General features: G+C 44.3%; 1 protein-coding gene, 1 long non-coding RNA gene and 1 pseudogene across 8 annotated transcripts in view; 1 reads left to right on the forward strand and 2 right to left on the reverse strand.

Moving 5' to 3' along the window:
- adat1 (adenosine deaminase tRNA specific 1) overlaps window positions 1-3,659 on the reverse strand; it is a 64,458-nt gene extending 60,799 nt beyond the window's left edge. For 3 of the 6 annotated variants that reach the window (XM_041192401.1, XM_041192400.1, XM_041192406.1), the window contains exon 1: window positions 2,790-2,938. In XM_041192401.1, the coding sequence (XP_041048335.1) occupies window positions 2,790-2,860 (71 nt within the window). In that variant the 5' untranslated portion in view covers window positions 2,861-2,938. Of the gene's footprint in view, window positions 1-2,706; window positions 2,939-3,593 lie in introns of those variants that run through there. The other 3 variants (XM_041192403.1, XM_041192402.1, XM_041192404.1) reach the window with 2 other exon arrangements.
- Window positions 3,660-3,761: 102 nt separating this feature from the next.
- On the forward strand, window positions 3,762-16,344 carry LOC121280271. 2 transcript variants are annotated; one of them, XR_005943581.1, is made up of 5 exons: window positions 3,762-3,882; window positions 15,082-15,208; window positions 15,369-15,529; window positions 15,626-15,848; window positions 16,011-16,344. It is a non-coding gene; the product is annotated as an uncharacterized LOC121280271 (long non-coding RNA). The 2 variants fall into 2 exon arrangements; XR_005943580.1 differs by having other exon boundaries at window positions 3,762-3,871.
- Window positions 16,345-17,037: 693 nt separating this feature from the next.
- Window positions 17,038-17,156, reverse strand: LOC121280619 (annotated as a pseudogene).
- Window positions 17,157-22,351: the final 5,195 nt, after the last annotated feature.

Consider the following 22,351-nt stretch of genomic DNA (forward strand, 5'->3'; position numbering starts at 1 on the left):
CACTTCTGTCCATTTTTACTGTTTATATAATTACATCTTAAAGGAAGAGAGGGAGGTAAAGAAGCAAAGAGGTGTAGGAGGGAATTCCAGAAGTCCAGGGACTAGGCAGCTTAATGGTGGAGCGAATAAAATCAGGGATGTTCAAGAAGCCAGAATGAGAGGAATTCAGAGATCTTGGAGGGTTGTAAGTGGTTACAGAGATCCAAGGGCCATGGAGGGATTTGGAAACAAAAGTTGAGAATTTTTAAATTGAGACGTTGCCAGACCAGAAGCCAATGTAGGTTACTAAGCACAGGGCTGATGGGTGAATGGGACATGGTGCAAGTTAGGACACCTGCAGCAGTTTTGGGTGATTTCAAGTTTATGGACAGTTAAGGTTGGCAGTCTGGCCAAGGCAGTGGTGAAATAGTTAATCTAAAGATAGCAAAGGCATAGGTGAGGGTCTCAGCAGGGGATGAGCTGAAGCAGGAGCAGACATGAGACATCACTGAGGTGGAAGTAGGCAGTCTTGACAATGCAAGAGATGTGTGGCCAGAAGCTCATCTCTAGACGAAATGTAACACCAAGGTTGCAAACTGTCTGGTTCAGATTCAGACAGCTGCCAGAGAGGGATGGAAAAGCTGGCGAGGAAACATTGCAATGTTTCGACTATTGGAATTCTTCAGTTAACTTTTACATGAAGTCAGTCATACAGCAATCAGTCTGAACCATTGTGCAAGTTTACTTCAGGTCAACTTATATTCAAATAAAAAGCACTTTCTTATCTAGACAGTGGTTTATTCAAGCAAAGCCATTTGGCATTGCCTCAAAGTAACACTGTGGGTTTACTACCCAAATTCATTCCTCCATCTCATGAGAATATGGTCAGTGCAAACAGTATTGGTATGGCATGAAGTCAGAATATGATCTGCATAACTTATCCCTAGGCAACAGGAGATGTCAGTGTGAAGGTTCAAAATCATTCCACTGTTAGAGGAATCCTAGACACTACCACAACTGGAACATATTTTTGAGGTCTACGCTATTGGAAGCAAGGTTCCAGACCAAATGAAAACAAAATAAACCATTTTGATGAACTGTATTATTTTTCTATGTAATCAATACTGTATAAAGTGCCAGCATCTAAGTAGGAGCCCCCGTTGGAAAGTGGATAAGCAGATCACCAACTCCTCCATAACTTTTAATGACTTTAAGTCTATCTCAAAATCCAAATTGAAAATGTCTGCAAGTGGTTTCATATTACAGATCCTACAACTTAAATATTGATTACTGGTCAAATGTAGGGGGAGGGGGGAGGGGAAACAGGGCAGGGGAGGGGGGAGGGGGGAGGGAAAGGATCGGCGGGGGCAGGGGAGAGGGGAGTGGGGGAGGGAAAGGGTTGGCGGGGGCAGGGAAAGGGTTGGTGGGGGAGGGGAGGGGGCAGAGAAAGGGTCGGCGGGGGGAGGGGAGGGGGCAGGGAAAGGGACGGCGGGGGAGGGGAGGGGGCAGGGAAAGGGACGGGGAGGGGAGGGGGCGGGGGAGGGGACGGTAGGGGGGAGGGAAAAGGTCAGCGGGGGAGGGAAAAGGTCAGCGGGGGAGGGAAAAGGTCAGCAGGGGAGGGAAAAGGTCAGCAGGGGAGGGAAAAGGTCAGCAGGGGAGGGAAAAGGTCAGCAGGGGAGGGAAAAGGTCAGCGGGGGAGGGGACGGTGGGGGAGGAGAGGGGTTGGGGAAAGGGTCGGCCGGTGGGGGGGGGAGGGGGAAGTGTCGGCCGGTGGGGGGGGGGGGGGGGGGGGGGGGGAGAAGTGTCGGCCGGTGGGGGGGGAGGGGGAAGTGTCGGCCGGTGGGGGGGGAGGGGGAAGTGTCGGCGGTGGGGGGGGAGGGGGAAGTGTCGGCCGGTGGGGGGGGAGGGGGAAGTGTCGGCCGGTGGGGGGGGAGGGGGAAGTGTCGGCCGGTGGGGGAGGGGGGGGAGGGGGAAGTGTCGGCCGGTGGGGGGGGGGGGGGAAGGGGAAGTGTCGGCCGGTGGGGGGGGAGGGGGAAGTGTCAGCCGGTGGGGGGGAGGGGGAAGTGTCGGCCGGTGGGGGGGGAGGGGGAAGTGTCAGCCGGTGGGGGGGAGGGGGAAGTGTCGGCCGGTGGGGGGGGAGGGGGAAGTGTCGGCAGGTGGGGGGGAGGGGGAAGTGTCGGCCGGTGGGGGGGGAGGGGGAAGTGTCGGCCGGTGGGGGGGGGGGAGGGGGAAGTGTCGGCCGGTGGGGGGGGGAGGGGGAAGTGTCGGCCGGTGGGGGGGGGAGGGCGCAAGTGTCGGCCGGTGTGGGGGGGGGGGGGGGGGAGAGTGTCGGCCGGTGGGAGAGTGTCGGCCGGTGGGGGAGGGGGGAAACGGCCGGTGGGGGAGGGGGGAGTGAGGGAAAGGAGGGGGCAGTGAGGGGAGGGGCAGTGAGGGAAGGGAGGGGGCAGTGAGGGGAGGGAGGGGTGTGGGGGGAGTGAAGGAAGGGAGGGGTGTGAGGGAAGGGAGGGGAGGGGGGTGGGGGGAGTGAGGGAAGGGAGGGGTGTGAGGGAAGGGAGGGGAGGGGGTGGGGGGAGTGAGGGGAGGAGAGAAGGAGGGAGTGGGGAGCCGGGAGGGGAGGGGAGGGAGAGGGGGGAGGAGGGGGTGGGGGAGGGGAAGGGGCGCCACCCCTCAGCCTCCTCAACACCCCCAGATCACGCAGACCTATGCCAGAACAAAACACTTCCCCACCTCTGCGCGATGTCTCCAGGCCCGACCTCGGAATCGGATCCCCACCCTGAATGCCTCCGATACCGCCCCTCCCCCAGTCCCACCTGGCCAACGATGCAGCTGCTCTCGCTTGAGAATCTGCGCACGCGCCTTGGATTGCCTTTTCATGACGCATGCGCAGACGCAGCCCCTCTGTCCGGAATCCGGGTCAATTGGCGTCTCGAGAAAACAAGATTCCGGGACGTTAGGTCACCGGAAGAGGCAGCGCCGGAAAAAGTGTAGCGTCATTTTGGAAATGGGGAAAAAAGTGCCGTGCGGAAATGGATATCACTCCCACACAGTGAGTGCCAACTATGGGCCATTCACTGATGCATTCCAAAAAAATCCTTCACCACCTTGTTCCATTATTAATCATCTGTTTATTCCAATTAAAGCCAGGGAAGAACCCACAAACAGAAGGAAAAAAACATTAAAACTTGGAAATGTCTGGTACTGGTCTGAACCACTCTTGGAGGTCCAGTTTGGACCATACCACTCATTTCCAATGTAATAAAAGAAAATTACTGCAGATTTTGGAAATCTAAAATAAAAACAGTAAATACTGGAAAAACTCCAGGTCTGGCAGCATCTTTGGAGAGAGAAACAGTTAAGGTGTCAAGTCCAATATGCCTCTTTGTCCACTCATTTCCAAATTTTACTGGTTTTTCCTTGTAGGTCTGTAAGCAGAAAACTCATTAGTGTGATAAGAAACTAATTATTAAATAGTGTGTTAAAATGTTGTCTTTCTTGCAGGGTATCCCCATACATTTTGACCTGGATAATTGCTTCGTGTTAACCATTCATTTATTAAGACTGAATTTGCATATTACCCATTCCCCACAACCTGCAACACGTTTCACCCAGCTTACCTCCAGAGAGTAGCCCACGCACCAGACAACGAGATACCACAACGCATGCGCGCTGCAGCTGCACACTGATTGGCTGAGTCCAGCCACGGCACCGTCACCTAACCTGATCACGTGTGGCTGAGGCTGACGCTTTGGTTGGATGATTCAACAATTGCTGCAGCCATTTGCATGCTGGAACATCTGCCATTAGCAGTGGAGAGGCATTTGGCACTGCAATACTGACTGTTGTAGGGTGTTGCTTACAATCAGTAGGTCTAAAGAAGTCTTCTTCGTCATATGTAGGTTAACTGTAAGTCTTTATTGACTCCAACTGTATATTTGTAAATATTTCTAAAGGGTACAAACTAGGAGCTGTCTCCATGCTTGCTGGTTCACACCATTCTGTCCAACTGGGTGCAGTTCATATGCTTTCTTACATCACTGTGTGGACGGTACTGTAATCAATCCCACATTAACCCTATATGTGCCAGACCCTTTACTACACCTCCCCCCAAGTCTCTATCCATGCATTTTAAGTGATTATAGTTTACCTTTTGTCTTACATTGATGTTACTATCATACACTTATATTGTCATTGATACATTATCACTACCCCATCTCCCCCCTTCAAGTACTTAAATTCAAAGCTTCAGGCAGTCTGGAGGCCCCATAACCCTTCTATATCTCATTGGCAGTACTGTTGGAGAAGTGGTAGGCTCTGTTGCTGTTGGTTCTCTCTGGTTTGGAGGTTGTTCTGGCATCTGGGTATCTTTTCATCCTTTTGTTCCATTCTTTTGTATTGAACTGTTCTTGGTTGGTCGGGTTTCGCTGATCAATGGTTGCTACTCGTTTCTTAAGGGATGGATGAACATTGTGCTCATCTTCTTGTTGCTTTTTTCACTTCTTCCGCCATCATGTGGGTCATTACAGCATATGTGGAAGTTTATTTTTCAAAAATAGAACCCTTGTTCCCACTGTTTCACAACCAAATCTTTTGAGCAGTTACTTCATTTCCAGTTATTTTTCGAGCTTCAGAATCTTTTGATTCAGTTCAGCAACTACCCTGGTAAGTTGAGTTGTTTTTGCTTCAGAGTTAGCTGCAGAACTTTTATATAAGTTTGACAGATTCACCTGGGCACCCAGTTCTGTTCGGATCTTTCTCCATGGTCCCTGACTGCTCCTTGGACTCTTTCAATTCACTCATTTGATCATCAATCTGTTTTGTAGAATTTCTCTTATCTGTTTTCAAGGTCTGGATTTGCTCTTCCATGTTGCACATCTCAACATTCATGATGTTCAGGTTGGACCAAAATTCAAGAAGTTCATCAGTTTTGGTTGTTAATTCTGTTTTCAAGCAACTGTTCTGATGCATCAGCAATTCTTTCTCCTGTTCCAGGCGTTTTGCATGATGCTTACTAGAAATTTCTGAACTTGATGTTCATTGAGTTTTAATTGAAGATCTACCTTTGATTTTGCTTCTACAAGTTCATCGTTTAAGCGTTTCAAGTTCTCTTCCAAGTGTTCTACTTCCTGTGACCAACATTCCAGCATTCTCATCAGTTCTCATTTTTCCTTTACAAACTCATCTTTCATATGTGAAAGTTGGTTCGCTACGCTGAACAGTTTTTCTTTAGCAGAGCATTATTCCTCTGCACTATCCTTCAAGCTCACATTCTGTAATTGCACTTCTGCCAATTGTTTTTGAGACTCTTCATGCACTTTTGTGAGAAGTTCTACTTGTTCTTGCTAATCTAAGTTCTTAATTCTCATCTCTTCATATATATCTTTGGAAATATAATGTTTTCCCAAGTTTCTTTTCAAATATCCAACTATTTTCTTCAGTTCTATAGTCTCTTTCTTGTACCTCTTGGCTTCTTCTTGGAATTTTGAACACTCTTGTGACTTCTCTGCCAACTGGTTCTTCAATTCTTTCAAGGCTGCAACTTCTGAGTGCATTTTCTGCCTGCTGTACTGCCTCTCTATACTTCTGTTTGAGTTTTCCAACCTTGTGCTTCAATTTGCCAACAATGGAATTGACAGCTGTTATTTCCTCCTGGTACTTTTGTTTTGCCTCAGAAATTTGACTGTTCAGATCTCAAACAGTTTGGTTCATTACGACTTTTTCAAAAGTATATACTCAGCTTGAATTTTATGTTTCAAATTTTCCAATTCAGCTTTGATGCAAACATTTTCCAACCTTATTTTATTTTCCTTTTGCACAGTTTGTGTATTTTGGACTTCATCACATAGCTTTCCTTCATTCACAGTCAGCTGCTCAGTCTGCACTGCCACCTGCTGTTGCAGTTTGAGTAATGTGTCTGGATTTCCAAAAAGATATATTTTTGGGACTTGTGGAAAGTTCTTTGCCTCCCTGACACCCTCATGTGGTTTGCTCAGGTAATGTCTTTTTCTCTTTTGTAGCCTTACTGGGGGTTTTCTATCCCTATTTTAAAGCTCTGTGGACTCCACAACTTGAAGGTTATGAATTTGTCAAAGGCTTTTAATATTTCATGGAAGCTGGTTGAGGATTCATCAATGTACTAGATTAAGATTACTTCATCAGCAAGTTCACCAAACCAGTATTAAAAAGTATTAATCTGGATTTTTCTGACTTTCTACTTGGACTTGATGTACCCCCTTTCTTTAGAAATTCTCGTCTTCAGGAAGCCCAATTTTTTGTTAGCTTTGGTCCTTGGATAAGTCCAAATTGTTTTGGTAAAGTGGAATTCCAAAACATGGTTAAACATTTAAAAGTGTAGGTTCTGCATTAGGAATTTTTTGAATTTGAGAATTGCTGAAAAAAGAGACATGTTAAAGCTTTTCATCTTGCACTCATCAGGACACTTTCAAGAATACCAATACAAGGGGGAAAACAACAATTTATACTGTATGTGAAAAGAGTGATGGTTGGTTGGCAAGTGGCATTACCATGGCGAATGCACCACTGATGGTGACTGACAGTTAACTGCCAAGCATTGTTTGAAATTTAAACCAGGCAACTTGACCCTGATTGGTCAAGGCATTGCCCTGAGGAATGAGTCAGCGAATGGTTGTGACTTATTTTGTTTAGCTGAAACAAACGCAGTGTATGAACATGTTCTTTCTGTGTATAAACAACAAGGCCTTGTGTATTGATATATCTAGCTTTCAGTACATGCAAATGCGCCACATTGCAAGCCTAACTGACAATCTTAAATTGGTTGTCAGCATAATTCTTAGTATATTGAGGATTATTTAGCAAATGTTGTCCAAACGCGGAATCATATCTAATGTTGGACCCTGTGTTTTAAATTTTGCAAGCATGGGCTGGTTGGGTATGGTTTGTACCCTGCCCGTTGCGAACAGCGGTTAGGGATGCAGTTTGATGTGATCCGCCAGTCTTTGGGACGTACAGCCTACATACCTTGCATCTAGAACTTACTCCATGGCAATGCCACTTGCCAACCAATTCGGACTCTCCTCACATACAGAATAAATTGTTGTTTCCCCCCTTGTGTTGGTATTCTTGTGAGTGTCCTGATGAGTGCAAGACAAAAAGCTTAGACATGTCTCTTTTTTCAGCAATACTGAAGTTCTGCACTACCAAGCTTTCTGAACTTCATGATGTCCACTTGAAGACAAAGAGATTTCCCGTGCCTGAGTTGATAAGCTTAAAAAAAAATTTCCCCTGTGGAGGAACCATTTCATGATTTCTTTTGCCATTGCCACAGGGTACTGTCACAATTCTTTTGCGCCTTATTGGCACTAGTGTTGACCATCAACTAATTTGCAACATTAAGCTTATTCAGAGGGTTGGAAAAATAGCCCCCCCCCATAAAATTGAAAGTCTAATTGAGGTGCATATAGTTCATTGTTTCATTTTAAAAAGCTTTCTTGCAAAACTAAATAATTTTAGATGACTAAATGAAGTTCCAACCTGACACAGGCTAGGCTGGCACAATGGTAGGGTCAGCGGTAAGACAACAAATTGCAGCTCTCCAACATTCATTCTGGATTTCTGGATTCCTTACCTCAGAGTCAGTGCATTTTCTTTCAAGTGCAGCTGTTTAAGTCTGGGCAATCTTTGGGCAACCTGTCACCACACAGCAACTAGTGATATTCTCTGTGATCAATTAAATAAACAAACAACAAAGAGAGAGATGCAGCCAAAAGGGACATATTCAGGTGAGGGTGTGGACTAGCTGTTGTGCCGCCTGGACCTTGTAATTTGATATTTTGATGGATGGAGCCATAGAAAAGTTATGGTGCAGAAAGAGGCCATTCAACCCATCATGTCTGCCAGCCAGAAAAAGATGAAAAAAAACTAGCCGCTCATTTTAATCCCACTTTCCAGCACCTGGTCCATAGCCTTGTAGGTTACAGCGCTTCAGATGCAGATCCAAGTACCTTTTAAATGAGTTGAGCATTTCAACCTCAACCACCGATTTAGGCAGTGAATTCCAGACACCTGCCACCCTCTAGGTGAAAAAGATTTTCTTCATGTCCCCTCTAATCCTTCTACCAAACACTTTAAGTCTATGCCCCCTGGTAATTGACCCCTCAGCTAGGGAAAACAAGTCTTTACTGTCTACCATATCCAGGCCCTTCATAATTTTGTATACCTCAGTCAGGTCATCCCTCAGCCTCCTCTATTCTAAGGAAAACAGCCCTAACGTATCCTAACCTCATACCTGCAATTTTCAAGCCCTGGCAGCATTCTGTAAATATTCTCCGTACTTTCTCCAGAGCAATTATGTCCTTCCTGTAATATGGTAACCAGAACTGTACACAAAACTCCAGCAGCGGCTTTAATACAGTTTCATCATTACGTCCTGTTTCTGTATTCAGTACCTCATCCAATACAGGAAAGCATTCCATATAATATAAAAGCAAAATACTGCAAATGCTGGAAATCTGAAACAAAAACAAAAATACCTGGAAAAACTTAGCAGGTCTGACAGCATCTGCAGAAAGGAATACAGTTGACATTTCGAGTCCGTATGACTCTTCATCAGAACTAAGGAAATAGAGAAATGAGTGTGAAATATAAGCTGATAGATGGAGGTGGGATAGGTGGAGCTAGATAGGGGGCCAGTGATAGGTAGAGGTCAATAAGAGATTGCCAAAGATGTCATAGACAAAAGGATAAATTTCATATGCTTTCTTTACCACCTTATCTGTCCTGTCACCTTCAGGGACATGTGGACATGCACTCCAAGGTCTCCCACTTCCTCAACCCCTCTCAATATCCTCCAGTTTATTGAGTATTCCCTTGCTTTGTTTACCCTCCCCAAATGCATTACCTCACACTTTTCCGGTTTGAACTCCATTTGCCACTTTTCTGCCCATTCAACCAAAACATTGATATAATTCTGGAGACAACAGCTATCCTCTTCACTATCAATTACACGGCCAATTTTTGTAACATCTGCAAATTTCTCAATCATAACTCCCACATTTATGTCCAAATCATTAATATACACAACAAACAGCAAGGCCCCAACACTGAGCCCTGTGGAACACCACTGGAAACCATTTTCCATTCGCAAAAACATCCATTGACTATTGCCCTTTGTTTCCTGTTACTGAGCCAATTTTGGATCCAGCTCGCCACCTTCTCCTGTATCCCATGGGATCTCACTTTTCTGACCAGTTTGCCATGTGGGACTTTGTCAAATCCATGTAGATCCATGTAGGCAACAACCACTGCACTACCCTCATAAATCCTCCTTGTTACTTCCTCAAAATATTCTTTTAAGTTAGTAAGACATGATCTTCCCCTAACAAAACCATGCTGATTGTCCCTGATCAACCCGAGCCTTTCTAAGTGACAATTTATCTTGTCTTTCAGAATTGATTCCAGTAATTTGCCCACCACTGAAGTCAGTCTGACTGGTCTATAATTTTCTGGCCTAAATCTTGCACCCTGTTTAAATAATGATACAACATTTGTGGACCTCCAATCCTCTTGCCTGTATCTAGTGAGAATTGGAAAATGGTCCTAAAAGCATCCTCCCTGACTTCCTTTAACAGCCTGGGATACAATCCATCCGACCGTGGTGACTTATCCACCTTCAAGGATGTCAGTCGCTCCAGTACTTCCTCTCTCACTTTGCTTATTGTATCTAATGTTTCACACTCCTCCTCATTAACTAGAATGTTTGCATCATCCTTCTCCTTAGTGAAGACAGAGACAAAGTACTCATTGAGAACCCTGCCCACATCTTCAACATCAATACACAAGTTACCATGTACATCACTGATAGGCCCTACCCCTTCCTTGGTTATTCTCTTGCTCTTAATGTACTGGTAAAACATCTTTGGGTTTTCTTTGATTTTACCTGCCAATATTTTTTGTATCCTCTCTTTGCTTTCCTAATTTCCATTTTACTTCACCCCTGTACTAGTTATATTCCTCTAGGCTTTCTACAGTATTAAGCATTCTGTGACTGTCATCAACTTTCTTTTTCTGTTTTATCTTGGCCTAAATGCTTCTGAATAACCAGGGGGCTCTAGATTTGGCAGTACCACCCTTTCCTTTGTGGGACATGTCTACACTGTGCCCATAGAATCTCGCTTTTGAATGCCTCCCACTGATTTGACGCTCTTTTCCATTCTAATCACTGTGTCCAGTTCACTCTCACCAGCTGACATCTGAGCTTCATAAAATTTTTCTTCCCCCAATTTAGAACTTTTACTCCTGTTCTAGCTTTGTCCTTTTCCATAACGGTGCTAAATCTAACTGTATTATGGTCACTTTCTCCAAAATAGTTTCCACTGCTACTTCATCCACTTGCCCAGCTTCATTTCCTAAGACTAAATCTAGAATTGCACCCTCTCTCTCGAATGCAGTTCAAGAATTTTGCGCCCACTGTGCCTTCACACTGTTCATATCCCAATTGATATTGGGATAGTTGAAGTCCCCAACTATTACTGCCCTATTGTTTTTGCACTCAGAAATCTGTCTACATGTTTGCTCTTCTAACTCTCTTCCACTATTTGGGGGACTATAGTACACTCCTAGCAGTGTGGCTGTCCCTTTTTTATTTCTGAGCTCAACCCATATGGCCTCATTTGATGCTTCATTTAGTATTTCATCCCTCCTCACAGTTGTAATTGATTCTTTAATCAATAATGCTACACCCCCAGCTTTTTTATCCCCCCCCCAAGCATCCTGTCTGAAAAACTCTATATCCAGGGATGTTGAGCTGCCATTTTTGCCCCTCCTTAAGCCACGTTTCTGTTATAGCAATGATATCATGTTGCCATGTGTCTTTGTGAGTCCTCAGCTCATCGGCTTTATTTGCTATACTCCTTGCATTACATAAATAACTTTTAACACTGCCAAATTACTGTGCAGTACACTTTTTAACCTGTGCTTCTTCTATCTTTTAGAGCCACTCACTAATTCTCCATCTCCTGTTCCCTGCTCTGAATTTGTCCTCAGGTTCCAATCCCCCTGCCAATCTAGTTTTAAACCCCCCACCATCCCCCCTCCCTCCCCAACAGCTCTAGCAAATCTCCCTGTGAGGAAATTCATCCCAGTCCTGTTCAGGTGTAGACTGTCCGTCTTGTACAGATCCCACCTTCCCATGAATCGGTCCCAATGCCCCAGAAATCTGATGTCCCCCCTCCTACACCAGCTTTCCAGCCACGTATTTAATTGCTCAATTCAACGTTTTTTTTTAATTCATTCATGGGATGTGGGCTTTGCTAGCTGTGCCAGCATTTATTGCCCATCCCTAGCTGCCCTTGAGAAGGTGGTGGTGAGCTGCCTTCTTGAACCGTTGCAGCCGATGTGGTGTAATAACAATGCTGTTAGGAAGGGAGTTCCAGGATTTTGACCCAGCAACAGTGAAGGAATGGCGATATATTTCCAAATCAGTATGGTGAGTGACTTGGAGGGGAACCAGGTGGTGGTGTTCCCATCTATCTGCCGCCCTTGTCCTTCTATATGGTAGTGGTCATGGGTTTGGAAGGTGCTGCTGAAGGAACCTTGGTGGATTCCTGCAGCGCATCTTGTGGATGGTACACACTGCTGCTACTGTGCGCCGATGGTGGAGGGAGTGAATGTTTGTGGATAGGGTGCCAATCAAGTGGGCTACCTTTTTCTGGACAGTGTCAAGCTTCTTGAGCGTTGTGGGAGCTGCACTCATCCAGGCAAGTGGGGAGTATTCCATCACACTCTTGACTTGTGCCTTGCAGATGGTGGGTGCAGCTCTGGGGAGTCAGGAGGTGGTTTACTCGTCGCAGGATTCCTAGTCTCTAACCCGCCCTTGTAGTCACAATATTTATATGGCTAGACCAGTTTAGTTTCTAGTCGATAGTCGTGTCTACAGCCACAGAAACGCCTGTGCGTTCCCCTAACTAATGAATCCCCTATCACTATAGCTCTTCCTTTCTTCTTCCTCCCCTCCAGTACAGCTGAGCCACTCATGGTGCCACACACTTGGCTCTGACTGTACTCCTCTGAGGAATCAGCACCCTCACCAGCTTCCAAAATGGACAACCGATTTGTGAGCGGGACCCCAGGGAACTCCTGCACTAGTTTTCTTGGAGTGCCTGGCGGTTACCCATTCCCTTTCTACCTCCAGGCTCCTAAGCTGTGGTGTGACCCCCTCTCTGAATGTGCTAACCATATAACTCTCAGCCTTGTGGATGCACTACAGTGACTCCAGCTGCCACTGGTGCACCGAAACCCAAAGCTCAACGTTCTGCAGCTGGTGATGCTTCCCACACATGTGGTCGTCTAGGATATTGGGAGTGTCCACGAATTCCCACATATTACAGGACATGCATTCCACATGACCAAGCCATGGCTTCAATTTATTTCTTTTACGTTTACTTTATTTGACTTTGGTTTACTTTTATTAACTTTATATTACTTGGCGCTACTTAATAAACCTTACCAAAAATACATTTCCTGCTTTATTTTAAACCTTAGGAATATAATAAACCTTAAACGCTTAGTAGATACTCACCAGATACTCACCAAACAGCTAGCTTCTTCTCCAACCAATCAAATTGCTTCTTTCCTGTGATGTCACAATTTATTTTTCACTCTCTTTTCAAACTCAGCACGGGCCAGTTCTGAGCAGCTGATAGGCCTGACTCTCTGACTGCTCTTCCCGAAGGTGAAAGGTTTAGGCTGCGCTTCCCGGTCTGTATTTATTCTCTCCCCGTTCCATGTATCTCCCGCAGGTCCGCCTCTCTAACTACTCTTCCTGAAGGTGAATGATGTAGGCCGCGCTCCCCAGGCTGTGTTTTTTCTCTCCACCTCTCCGATTGCTCTTCTGATGAAGGGGTATTGGCTGAAGCCAGTCGAGACCATCTGCTAGTATGTTAACAGCAGCTCCAGTATCAATTTTAAAGGTGGTAAAGCCTTTAACTTTCACTGTGACTGACCAATAGTCTGGACTAAAACTGTTAACTTCCCCTAAGAACTCTGTAGTTTCATATTTATCTTGATTTCCAATTTCTTGGATGCAGTGTGTTCATAAATATTTTCTTGTCTCCTACCTCAATGAAAGTTGTTGGATTTCCAGAAATGATTGAAATGTCCACTTTTTGCTGCTTTTGAAGCATTCCACGGCCCCTGGGCAGACCTGTGTTGGTTCTTCATGACACAATGCAAGCATCTTAAAATGGCTGCCTGTGTGGATTTTCCCACCCTTTCAACTAGGCTTGGTGGGCTGTCTTATAGGTGGGGCTACCCAATCAACAGATTCACGTGAAGCCTCGGGGTTGCGCCGAATTATAGCCCGATTAATTCTCTAAGCTCGGCCTGCCTCGCATACTGCACCGCTTGATCTCAAGTAAGATCATCTCTGGTCTGCAAAAAGTCAGGGAGCATTTCATCTCAGAGACCCACAACTATTCGACCATGGATTAGCTCATACTTCAGTACCTCGTATTCAATAAGCAATATAATTCAATTAGAACTAGTTCAATTGACTCCCCAGGTCGGTGCAACCTCTGGTTAAAAAGCATTCATTCTATAACTAAGTTTCACTTCAGGCTAAAATAGGTGTCAGAGGCTTTGAGAATGGTCTCAAAGTCTGCGGTGGACTCCTCCACCACCTGCCTCAGGAGAACATTGTCTGCCACAGGGCCAACAGCATGAAGAAGGGGACTGACTTGATGCTTCTACTCTTTAGCGTGAAGGCCCAATGCTGCCCAATATGTAAGGAAATGGCGTTTTCATAACTCCCACTGCTGGCCTCTCTGCAGGCCCACGAGACAGTCAAATGGGTGAGGTAGGGGTAGGAATTGCTCACTGGGTACAGTCATCCTTAGCTCTCTTCAGTTTACCTCCTCTATCTGTCGAATTGTAAGTACAAGCTGTATTGAGTTTTTCCTCACTCTGTGGTTCTTTCGATAACACCTGTATATTTTTTTACATTGATGTCTCTGCTTCTGCCACCATGTTCTGAGATGATTCTTCTTATCTGTGGACTCTAGTCATAGTACTTGATTAATAGGCAAACTGTAGTCGTACTCTGATATCCGCTTAATACTTGTTTATTAGTACTACCTCTAAACAGGTTACAGAGTAGGCATGTTGCTCTGGGCATAGTGTCCCAACCTCCCTTTAGAGAGAGTCTAACACATGACTGACTGATGTCAGTGATACATCATCATTTATGTCAAACATTAGCATATCCCATTTGTTAATCCTTTTTACTACAAAATACACACAGAGCTGGCTGATCTCATGAGATTAAATCATGCGGCTTCCTGATAGTGCTGACTGGCGGCCCTTTCCGACCTCCTGCCACTCCACAGGCCATGTTGTTCCCTCCTGCTCCATGGGCTCTCCCAAGCAAGGGAATCAGGCATGGGCCAGGGAGAGGGGAGGCAAGAAGAGTGGTGAGTATGAAGCAACAAGTGTTCGGCAATTGGGAGAAGATTGTGAAGACCCGCAGAGTGGGGCAGCTGTGGGGCAGCTGGGAGGCAGTCACATGTCCCGTGGAGTGGGAGGCAGGCTCATGGTCTGCAGAGCAGGAGGCAGGCTCATGGCCTGCAGAGCCATTGGGAGACAGCGACATGGTCTGCGAGGCCGGTGGAGGTAGGGAAGGCCCACCAAAGGGGACAAGGTCCTGTTCACTACCTCATGATTGGCTTTCTTTAGTAAGAATCAATTGCTGATTGGCCATGGCATTGTTCATTAGCAGCAACTAACCGCCTACCTTTGAAAGTCTACTGGAGACAGTTCTGAGGTTATGGAAAACAAAAACAGAAATACCTGGAAAAACTCAGCAGGTCTGGCAGCATCGGCGGAGAAGAAAAGAGTTGATGTTTCGAGTCCTCATGACCCTTCAACAGAACTGATCTTTTCTTTCTCTCTTTATCCTGAGGTTATGGAGTTGTTTTAACATCGCTTCTTTAATTAAACAGACTCACATGACAGCGTTGCTCTACTTTTTCATTTAAAACCTCTACTTTCACAGCTGGAAGTATTAACTCTCTATAATTTTTTCACTTAATTCTTCAACGCCTGACAAACAATAACATCTCCGCTTTATTCCAGGCAAAACCTGTATCACCAGTCAAAGGTGTCCCTCGGCCACTGAATCCCAGGTGAATCAATTGATTATAAATCGGGGACGGAGTTCCGGACAAGGTGGTCTACAAAGCTTAAATCCTTATGCTGTCAGGTAGAGCTAGTTTTTCATTAAGGGCCAAGATTGTGATAAATTGTCTTTTTGAAATCAAGTTTTTTATTTGCCTGAAAGTATGCCCCAAACAACTAGACAGGTAAATCTAAAATGTGCTGAGCCTAACATTGTAACATGTAGTGTTGTTCTTGTTCCATAGATTCCCATGAAGAAATCAGATGTAAGATGCGAAGTGGCTTGAGGTTCATGGTTCCTAAGATTGTGGACCTCACTGTTAAGGAGAGCAGCTGCTGCGAAGATGCGCCCCTATCAACTCTGTCAAGCACATAGAGAGCACTTGAGGATGCAAGTGCGGCCAGGGTAATTCTCATTGATTTCTGTTGCGAATAGTTTAAGACCTCAAATCAATGTTAGTTGGTTGTGAATTCAAATTTTTTAATATCTCATCTCTGGTAGAAAGAGAAGTTTGTCCGAACAAAGGAGGCCCAAGAGATCAAATAGTTCAAAAATTCCCAAGTGGAGACTGAACTTGGCCCATTACAGCCTTTTCAGTGCCAAGAGGAGAAAAAAAAAATCAGGAGGCTCAAAGAAGAGAGCACAGCCCTCTGGCTGGAAATGGATAATCTAGAGGCTATGAACCTCAAACTACAGGAGTAAATTGTTGAACTGTTAAAAATAGGTGAGATAGAATGGTTGTTTCAATGTTACATAGTACATCTCTTTCTGTGACTAGTTCAGCTCTGTCTGAACATAAACAGGTAGTGGATTAAATTGAAGTTGCGCAAATGGCCTCCTAGCTCTGATATATGAATAATGCCAATTATTTTTCATCATATTGCAGAAAGAAAGTTGTACATGCCTAGGTGAGGCAATGTACCCCCAGCACCATACCAGCAAAGAGTGCTGGACACACCTGCAACCCCAGCACTACCCAGGCAGAATCAACAAGCACCCTATGTAGAGCCCAAGAGGACAAAGAGGCCAGAAAGCAGTTGTACACCGCAATTGATAACATAATAATAATTCTGATAATTAATTTTGAAAACATTTGATAATCATTGTTGGTTTCAGCAAATTGTGATGTATCATTACGACAGTAGGTTCAGTGTTAAACTTGCCTCCAACATTAATGACTTGTCATTCAGTGACACTGAACTGTTGAATAATCTCATATAGCGTCTGTAGTTAATCTGAGTCTGTATTATCTTCCAATTTTGCATGTAGGACACTGAGTATGTCCCTGATTTTACTTACGGGTAAAACTGCCAGGTGGTATTGAGATACATAGAAAATAAAAGCAGGAGTAGGTCATTCAGCCCTTCAAGCCTGCTCCACCATTCAGTATGATCATGGTTGATCCTCTAAATTAACACCAGATAGAGTGTGGAATAAGGCCCACAGCATAAGGACAAATTCATTATTCATTAAGTGCTTGGCTGTTGACATCTGAGGATCCAATGAACTGAAATGAAGGTCAGTCAGAAGGGCGTGCCAACAATTTGTCAACACTAGAGGTATTGGGAAGCTTTTGCTTTCCACACAGAAGTTAAATACTATCAAAGGTAACACCATATAAAGCTTGAGTTTTCTTTTTGTATGATGCAATGTCCCTTTAGTGAACTGAGGAGTATTGAAAGGACTTAATTGGTTTTCTGAGTATGACATCCTTAGTTTCCAAGAAATACCATAAGACTTGGAATTGTCATCAGGATGAACTGCTAAGTAACTCTTTCGAGTACAAGCACGTTTCCATCTGTTCCTATTCAGATGAAGTTACATTGTTTCATAGTTTGCCATTGTGAGATTTGAATTCTTGATCTTGGGGTTACAAGCCCAGTACCATAACCACTTGGCTATTTAGGCCAAGCCCCCTACTGCACCTGGTATTCCCAGGCAGTCTCCCATCCAAGTACTAACCAGGCCTGAATCTGCTTAGGTTCCGAGATCAGACGAGATCGGGCGTTTTCAGACTAGTATGGCCGTAGGCAAATTGCCCATTGTTATAGCTGTAACTCTTTCGAGTACAAACATGTTTCCATCTGTTCCTATTCAGATGAAGTTACATTGTTTCATAGTTTGCCATTGTGAGATTTGAATTCTTGATCTTGGGGTTATAAACCCAGTACCATAACCACTTGGCTATTTAGGCCAAGCCTATATGAACTGCTAAGTAGCAAAGGTAAACAAATGGGGTCATTAATGGGGTTTATAAGGCTGTTTTATTGCAGGCAGCTTAGAAGATGCAATTTCTCCCAGCAGGATGTTAGCTTAATTAGAAGCCTCTTGTCACCTGTTTTGGATGCCTCCAACTTCTAGTTTCAATCTTAAACTTTTTCTCTTATTTCCAGCATGTTTCACCCACCACCTCCAAATCCAGGGGTTGAGTGAGGAGACTTTTAAGAAGGAGCTTGGAAAAATGAATAATTACATCTCTGAGAAAATACAGGGCTGCAATAGAGACAAAAATCCCTCTAATATCTAATGCTTAAGTTCTGTACAATAAACGTTGTGTTATCCAGCCTGTACCAACTGGAATGCTCTATTAACTGGAATTTCTGGTATGCTCCAATGTAAATTGTAACTTTACCAACTAGAAGCAATTCAGAAATTATCCAGAACCCAAGAGTCGTTGGGTCACTTCAATACAGCTAGTAAGCTTCTGGTAGAGGCGCTGGTAGTCCTTCTTGTTGGTAACTGCCAACTTAAGGATGTGATTGCACTAGAGAGAGTGCAGAGGAGATTTACCAGGATGTTGCCTGGGCTGGAGAGTTTTAGGTATGAGGAGAGATTGGATAGACTGGGGTTATTTTCCCTGGCGCAGAGGAGATTGAGTGGGGACATGATTGAGGTGTATAAAATTATGAGTGGCATAGATAGGGTAGACAGGAAGGAACTTTTCCCCTTGGTGGAGGGATCAATAACCAGGGGGCATAGATTTAAGGTAAGGGGCAGGAGGTTTAGAGGGGATGCGAGGAAGAATTTTTTCACCCAGAAGGCACTGCCTGAAAGGGTGGTAGAGGCAGATACCCTCATAACATTTAAGAAGTATTTGGATATGCACTTGCGATGCCATGGCATATAAGGCTTTGGGCCTAGTGCTGGAAAATGGGATTAGAATAGTTAGGTATTTGTTTGACTGGCGCAGACTCGATGGGCCAAAGTGCCTTTTTCTGTGCTGTAGACCTCTATGACTCTAACTGCCATTGTAGTTTGTGCATTTAGTATTGCATTGTGCATTATTGTGAATTATAAACCCCATCCTACCATTATGGCATCCAATAAACCAGAGAAAAGCTGAAGCGATAAGCATAAAAGAGTTGTGTTGACATTAAAACAGAAAATGGACGCTTGAAGACATATTGAAAAGGGTGAGAATCGCAAGGTTTTTATGAAAGAATATAATGTTGGCTCATCCACGATATACGATATCAAGGCTCAAAAAGAACAATTGCTGAAGTTTTTCGCTAGTTCCAAATCAAATAAATCTATTGCAGGACATCATACTCTGCACAGACCTAAATTAGAGCAGCTGGACTGTTTTATATAAATGGTTTTCACTGACATATTCAGAGGGTGCCCCTATCCCTGACCCATTGCTCATTGAAAAGGCAAAATATTTTAATGAAAAAGTGAAATTGACGGAACCATGTGCAATTCTGATGGATGGCTTTCGTATTTTAAACTTCATCACAGCATTAGAAGGTTAAATGTATCCAGTGAACAAAAATCCACTGACCATAAGCTGCAGACAAATACTGTGAATTTTTTAACAAATTAATTGCTGAACATGTTCTATCCCTTGAGCAAATTTATAATGCAGGTGAATCTGGCTACGTTGTCAATGTTTGCCAAATTATACCCTGGCTGGTGCAAATAAACCTGATTCTGCTGCTCTTAAACAGAATGAAGGTAGAATTACAGTGCTTACATGTGAAAATGCTGCAGGCTTGCATAAAACTTTTGCTGGTTGGACAATTTAAGTGTCCAAGGGTATTTGAAGGTGTTGCACAGTTACCTGTATTTACAATATGCATGGTGGACAAAGACTTTTCAAGAATGGTTTCATAATGTTTTTGCAGCCACAGTGAAAGAACATTTTAGAAAAATAGGCAAATCTGAGGATAGCAAAACTATTCTTTTGCTAAACAATTGTTGAGCTCACTCACTAAGTCTTGAATCTGAGTTAGTAACCAATTTCCTGCCTGCCAATGTTACTTGATTGATTCAACTACTGGATCAGGGTGTCATCCAGAATATGAAATGTTTTTGCAGAAAAGGTTTCATGAGAAAGTCAATCAACCATGAAGGCACTATCCAAAACTTTCAATCTCTTTTTAACATAAAGGATGCAATTTTTAATGTGGCCCCTGTGCCTGGAATTCAGTGAAACATGAAACATTCAGGAGGGCTTGGAGAAAATTGTCGCCCAGTGCTATGTTTGGAGAAGGCTCTGCTGATGAATAAGATTTTGAAGGATTTTATGTAAGACATAGGGCGGAATGGCCGCAGATTTCCACAAAGTGCGGTAGCGGGCAGGAAAATAGCCGTTTTAACTGCCAGCTGCAATGGTGGGTTTTCATGCTGTATTGTCCCATTCCCACCTCATTAAATATGCAGACAGAGGAAACACGCCGCCTCACTGGCAGGCAGCCTCTGATTTGCCCGCCATGCTGTTACCTCGCCGCTTCCTCATGCAGTATGTCATATTTAAACTGCAGCTGGGCATACACTCCTCAATGCTTGCAGCCCAGGACTGCTCCGGTGAGACATGGCCACAAAAGCCAAGAAGATCTCCCCCTCCACACCCCCGCCCCACCTCCAACCCCCAATTCAGTGACACTTCCCTGGGACCCTTCTGGACGTCGTGGAGGCCCACCGCGATATCCTCCGCCCCAGCTCTGGCCGCAGGAGGCCCACCAGTTTCACCACTCCAGCTTGGAAGGCAGTGGCAGAGGTGGTCAGTCTCAATGCTGCACACAAAAGGTCAGCCATTGAATGTAGAGAACGGATGAATGATCTTGTCCCTACCACCAGGGTAAGGCATCTTATCATTCTAAACTCACACACTCACAAGGTCATCACACATTCACTGGCATCTCACTCACTGACAGCTAAAGGGACATCACCACTCACTCTTTCACACACACCCTCACATCTCCATCTGGCCTCATCTCCTCTGGAGGCTGCCCCCTCAGCCATCATCTTCTTGAGGCCACTTGCACAGATCAACACATGCCCTCACACACACCCTGGGATGCCCCACTCCTTTCCCAGTACAATCCTCACCCTACAGCCTCTTCCCCTTGCCTGACACCACTTTTTCTCCTTCCCCAAGCAAGCCCTAACCCTGCAGCCATTGAAAAGCCTTATGGCTTATGGCTGGTCTGGTAGGTAGAGACCTGAATCCCCCTAAGAATGATGTGCTGCTGCCTGCAAAGGCTGACACTGGTGACAGCAAATGCTGCCCGAAGCAAGTTAGGCAAACAAACTTCAAAGTCCCGAGTAAACTGCAGGTTGCCAGGTGCACATTGCTTATGTACAGTTATGAAACACGTCGGCGTACAATCATGCCCGGATGATCCAGGATGGGGGGATGATTCTGGCGAGCAGGGCTTATAATGAGATGCTAAAGTATTGAAATTAGGCTCCTGAAGCCCGGTGGTGGGAAATGCAGCCTACCATTGGCAGGTGGAGTGTGAAACCGTTTTTTGGCTTTTTCACCATATTGTTGTCATCCCCCCACCCGCCATGACGCCCAACGCCAACAGGGCCAGAAAATTCCAGCCATAAAAATAATTAGCCCAAGTTATTGAAAAGGCAAATGATACTCCTTCTGCACACCCAATTTACAAACTTTATGAATGTCAGATAAAAGAGTGGGTTGAAGCTGACAAGGAGGCTGAAGTGGCACACTGTTAGTGATGCAGAAATAAGGGAGTGTTGTGAATTCTCAAAAGCCCAAGGACACTGATTGAGACCCTGAAGAATAAGATTTCAGTGAAGAGGAGAAAGTAACTTGGGCTAATGCTGCTTCAATTTTTGATATATTGATTAAATTTGCTGAAATGTAGACTTGTTACTCTGCACAAGAAGTTATGCGATTGCACATTCTGCACTCTACTTTCACGCAGAAAAGGCAGGAGACAAATAGGCAAGCTGACATCAGAGTTTTATTCAATAAAACCTCCAGGGCTTGTAGTAGGGCCCAATCATTTACTCCTTCAGCATCTACAGGGACAGTTGTAAAAAATGTTGAGGATCTAAAGGCACTGCCAGATTCCCAAATGCCTCCTGAATCTCCAAAGAAGGATTAGAGTATAAAGATTACTGTACTTTACTTCTTGATTGGTGAGTACCAATATCTTATTTTACACTTCATATGTTTTAATGTATTGTACTTTAATTCCTTGAAAATTGATGCTACAAGTATTGCATTGTATTCCATTGGTAAATGTAACTGCCCATTAACCAGCATTTTTGATTACTCAGCACTGCCCATTGCCGGAGCAAACCAGATAATAAATATTTTACTGTTTTTTGATTAATGCCTGTAATTTAACATTTCTACACTTTAACTGTTTTTTTTGTTTGGTATCTGTCTGCACTTTAACTGTGCTTAACTGTTTTTGGTTTCTTAAATTTACGTGTTTAACTGTTGATCTTGTTTTTGTGGTGAGCTGTTTATTTCTTTCGTTACGAGGAAGTCACGAGTGTTAGCATCTCGGAGAAAATTTTGAGGCCATAATCAGGTGGTCCATCCCATCTCAATAATGTAAATATAGTTCAAGTTTGTATGATGATAGCTGTAACTTAACACTTTTACTCTTTAACCATGTTTAATTATTATTTTGGTTTCTGCACTAGTTAATTTGGTTTTTGCTTCAGGTGTTTTGTGTTTCTATGCATCACAATAAAATGTGAAACTTACAATGCTGTCCAATCAAGGGCGTTTTAAGCTTCACTGACCCCACAGTACATACAGGCACATAAGTATTTTTTTTTCAATTCCAATTCAGCTGGAGGTAATTCAACTGGGCAACTGCAGCCAACTCAACTGGTCAACTTGGAACAATTCAACTGGTTGACCAGACCAATTCAACTGGACAGATCTCAACTGGCCAGCTGGGCCCATTATAACTGGGCCAGTTGTACCAATTTCCATTTGACAACTAATTTGGGTCC

Source organism: Carcharodon carcharias, chromosome 7 (genome assembly GCF_017639515.1).
Source record: "Carcharodon carcharias isolate sCarCar2 chromosome 7, sCarCar2.pri, whole genome shotgun sequence".
Lineage (NCBI taxonomy): Eukaryota > Metazoa > Chordata > Chondrichthyes > Lamniformes > Lamnidae > Carcharodon > Carcharodon carcharias.